The sequence below is a fragment of the Mus caroli genome, chromosome 6 (genome assembly GCF_900094665.2).
Source record: "Mus caroli chromosome 6, CAROLI_EIJ_v1.1, whole genome shotgun sequence".
In the NCBI taxonomy this organism is placed as follows: Eukaryota; Metazoa; Chordata; class Mammalia; order Rodentia; family Muridae; genus Mus; species Mus caroli.
The window spans coordinates 87,440,715-87,445,084 of record NC_034575.1 but is presented as its reverse complement, the minus strand read 5'-3'; the positions used below and the strand labels follow the sequence as shown (position 1 = coordinate 87,445,084).

At 57.5% G+C, this 4,370-nt stretch overlaps 1 protein-coding gene across 2 annotated transcripts in view; it reads left to right on the top strand.

Annotated features, from left to right (window-relative positions):
* The first annotated feature begins 909 nt into the window (after window positions 1-909).
* Window positions 910-4,370, top strand: part of Wnt7a (Wnt family member 7A) — a 46,302-nt gene continuing 42,841 nt past the window's right edge. Inside the window, exons 1-2 of one of the 2 annotated variants that reach the window (XM_021165391.1) lie at window positions 910-1,234; window positions 3,375-3,601. In XM_021165391.1, the coding sequence (XP_021021050.1) occupies window positions 1,164-1,234; window positions 3,375-3,601 (298 nt within the window). In that variant the 5' untranslated portion in view covers window positions 910-1,163. Of the gene's footprint in view, window positions 1,235-2,769; window positions 2,827-3,374; window positions 3,602-4,370 lie in introns of those variants that run through there. The other variant, XM_021165392.2, reaches the window with a different exon arrangement.

The following is a 4,370-nucleotide window of genomic DNA, read 5'->3' as shown; positions in this document are numbered from 1 at the left end:
CCCCCCCCTCAGGCTGTACCAGACCAAGGTCTCCCGTGTTCCTTGAATCCACATCCACCGTTGTCAGCATGGCTGGTGCCAGTAGCCCGTGGACGCATGCGTGAACAGCGGCTGTACATGAAGGTATGCATGAAGAACTGCAGTCTGGAAGGCTAAGCAGGCCTGGAGTGGAGAGAAGAGTAGGGGTCACTAGAGTTGGGGTTACCTTGTNCCAATCTGGCTATTCACCAGTTAGTGACTTTGAGTTTGACTTCACCTCCATGAGCCTCAGTTTCTCCAACTGAAACTTGGTCCATGTCTCTGATCAGAAAGACAAAAGGCCAGAATGCACCACCTGCCGCACCCAGCAGGTGTCGCCGTGAGAGCGCACTGAGCTTTCACCTGCGCGCGCTCTCAGGTTCTGCTACTGGTCATTGGGCTCCAGTCCAATACCAAGTCTCCACCGGTAGCAAGATTCCGGAGGATCCTGTCACGTCTCGCCTTAGGTGCAATCAGCCCCTCGCACAGACGAGGGTGAGGAGAGAATGTGTGGGGTAGTAGTTCTGCAGGAGTCTCCACCCCAGTTCCCTGTCTCTGGCCCGTGTGACAGAGCTCTAACAAGGCGTGAGGGTTCTGGAATGAGCCTATATCNTCTACACCCAGAGGATGGCCCTTGGGCACCTGCTGGTCTCAACCTGCGAGTTAGCGAAGGATGCTAGGCAGGCAGGATTCCACCGCCCTCCACCCCCAACTCCGCTCCACGCCCCCTCCTCCCACCGCCGCGAGCTCGGAGGAGCGACGCGGGAGCGCGCTCGGGGCAGACATCCTCGACCCGCGGGCGCTTGGGCGCGGGGCGGGCGCTCCGGGAGGCGGGCGGGGGAAGGGCGGAGAGGGAGGGGCGGGGGCGGGAGGCAGCAGCGCCCCGCAGTCCCCGCGCCTCAAACACTTGCCGCGATCGCTGGCGCGCAGCGGCGCCCCGCGTTGCGCTTGTTCCCCCCTCCTCCGGCTCCGCGGCTCCCGCGCTCTGGGACAGTCTCCAGTGCCCAGCGCGGACCGACGCACCGACGGACCGCCCAGGGAGCCTCGGCCCGCGCCCCCTGCGCAGGCTATGTGGATTGCCNCGCCGGGCCCGGCTGGCGGGATCAGCACAGCCCGGCCCGTGGCACCCGCCACCAGCGGGGACTATGACCCGGAAAGCGCGGCGCTGCCTGGGCCACCTCTTTCTCAGCCTGGGCATAGTCTACCTCCGGATCGGGTAAGCACCGCGCGCGTTCTTTCCGCGCGTGCGGCGGAGGCAAAGTTGNCTGGGCCCGGGAGGGAGGCGCATTGCCCAACTTAGCTCAGGAGAGGCAGTGGGCGGTGCAGGAACCCTGAGGGCACAAAGGCTCCCCGTGAGCGGACAACCCAGGGGCTCACGCAATTCCACAGACTGGGCAGGGGATCGGCCATCCCAAGGATCTCAGAGTCAGGGATACCCCCAGAAACAGATAGTTAGGTGTTTCTAGAAGCGAATAGCTGCTCTATGGGGTCCCCAGGGACCGCTCCCCCGCCCCCCGCCCCTGTGCGCAAGCCACAAGCACAGTAGATCCCGCAGGACCACAGCCACCCCTAGAGAGCTCAACTCCCAGCAGGAATTCTACGCGCGATATTGTGAGCGCAGCCCTTTTGCAGACAGGGCTCCCCATGTAGCAAACGTGGGCCCAGGACTGGGGGTGTTCCCTGGCAAAAGCATAAACCACCTTTCAGAGCCCTGGCACCGCCTCATTTCCAGCGGCCCTCNGACCCCCTTCCCAAGCTAGGAGGACAGCACATTTAACAATCAGAACCAAATAGTACGACCAGAGATAGTTAATGGGTAGTNGGAGACACCAAGGAGAGACGCTCTCTAGCCGCCACCCAAAGAAAGCAAGACAGCCGACCCTGGGGTCGCTGGGGTGGGAGCCAAAGAACCCAGGCGTGTCAGGAGGTGGGGCAGGAGACACTCTTACTGGAAAGTGGAAGCAGGTGGCTTCTTGCGCTGCGTTGCGCGGCCTCTTTCTTTGTACTTAGGAAGTGACTTGTGTGCAGTTTTGGGGACGTGGGGGGCTTTAATCATAGACAGAGGTCCTAGCGCCAAAGGGCTACCTTGGGAGGCTTCACACCTGCCTCTCTCTATACACCCTTACTACCTGTGAACCTCCTGTCGATGCCTTGGGAAGAACTGGACCTAAGGCCAGGGGGCGTGTGTGGCAGACCCTTTGTGTTTCTCTGCCGCCACCCTCAGGGTTCCCACTTCCCCAACCCCACCTCTCTGGAACGGGATTTTAAAACCAAGTGTGCTCTGAGTGGACTAGGCGGCCTCCAGCCCAACCGCGGATCGAGAGGTGGCTTCTGGGCTCGCGCGCTGCCTGCCTGCGGGTGTGTTTTAAGTGTTATTGATTCGCCCGCGTCTGGATGGCTTTTCTTCCCCCCCCAACCCCCCACTTGCTTTAATCTTCATCTTGGCCCGCGCACTACCGCCCTGCGCTCATCCACTCATCCAGCATCCAGGAAGCGAGGTCGGGCTCATTGGCTCTGGCCGCGTTAGGTATTATCTTCTTTTTAATTAGAAACGAGGGGCGGAGACACTGAAGACTGGAGAAGGGGAAAGCGGCAGGAAAGTAAAACTCCCTGATTTCTCCGGGACCTGACACCTCATTGGCTCACTAGGGGCCCAGCTACCCTAGGGGAGGAGGAGGAGGTCAGGGGGCGTGGCCTTCNCTCAGGGCAGTTGGAGGGAGGTCCCAGTTAAGAGTTGCAGTGACTTTGAACTGCTCTGCTGGGTCCGAGGGTTAAGGTCCCCAATTCCCTTGAAGGTTTCTCAGTCTGGTAGGTAAGACTGGCTCCTGTGTCACCTGTGTGTGACATATTTGTGGTATTCTAATTTTACCTGGGCTGTTCAGATGACTCCAGTACTAGCCCTGGGAACCGTAGGTTCCAAAAGCGATAAAAATGGAACCTCAACGTGTGCTTCCTATCGACCCTCTGAGGTGCAGACGGCCTCTCAGAAGCTCTTGTTTAAGCAGTGCAGGCTCTGAGATACATACGAGGGGTTGTGAAGCTGCTCCAGGTTAGAAAGTGAAGGAAGGCTTTGATGGAAAAGGGGCCTGCCCCCTTGGGTACTAGAAAATTGCTTCTCTGAGATTCGGGTCCCATGGTGTCATGGCTCTCTGCAGGGACAGGTATTTCCTGGTCATCAGCTAGGTATTTAGAAGACTTGTGGCCAAAATCCTGCCCTGCCCTACCCCAGACTTCNTCCGGACTGTGGCTCTGTGGGAGGTCCTCTGTAGTAGCTGAGAGGACACCACCCCCTCTCCAGCACCTGCCANTCAGAGCCCTCCTCCAGGTCTCACCCCCTATCTCTGTGTCTCCTCCAGTGGCTTCTCTTCGGTGGTAGCTCTGGGTGCGAGCATCATCTGTAACAAGATCCCAGGCCTGGCTCCCAGACAGCGGGCGATCTGCCAGAGCCGGCCGGACGCCATCATCGTCATAGGAGAAGGCTCCCAAATGGGCCTGGACGAGTGTCAGTTTCAGTTCCGCAATGGCCGTTGGAACTGCTCAGCGCTGGGAGAGCGTACTGTCTTTGGGAAGGAGCTCAAAGTAGGTATGTGATCATCAGACACCCGGCNCAGGGTCTTTGGAGCTATGAGGAGTGGGTACCCTTTGGGAGCTCTCTGTGATCCCTTCACTTGCTCTAGTTCTAGTATCCTTGCTGACTGTATCTTGTGTATGGTTGGCTTAGACTGATGTCCAAGACTGCATCTGGAAGCCATGCCACTTTGCTGGTTATAGGCAAAGCTCAGGCACAAACTAANGGCCTAAAATCTTGCTGGCAGATCTAACATGTTTTCAAATGAGACCTGAATTTAAATGTGGGGTGTTTTACCCAAAGAAGGAGTTGCAGCCTCTTTTGGGAAATAGGCAGATCTATTGGTTACTTAATATGCATAGGGAATCATTGTGATGGTTAGAGCTGAGATACAACCACCCGAGGGTAAGGTATGAGTGATCTATTCTCTGCCATAGTCCCCANCACTACCTACTGTGGTCCAGCACGCACAGTCCTATGACACAATCCACCTGATTCCTACAGCATTGCTTGGGGGGAGGCTTGGCATGTGCAGACATGTATGTATGCCTGAGCACGTACACACATGCATTCAACTAGTAAGGCAGTCGTGATGTTTGTGATAGAATGGGTGTAGAGAAAGTCAGTGATCTTCAGGAGATCCTGGGCTGTAGGAAAGGATGTGGAGACATTTTCTTCCTTGTAGGTGTCCAGACTTGGGGGCCAAGATGTCAACAGACTCACTTCTGCACTGTGACCTCCCCTGAGGTACAGGGCAATACAGGTCCCTCTGGGCTGTGCTTAT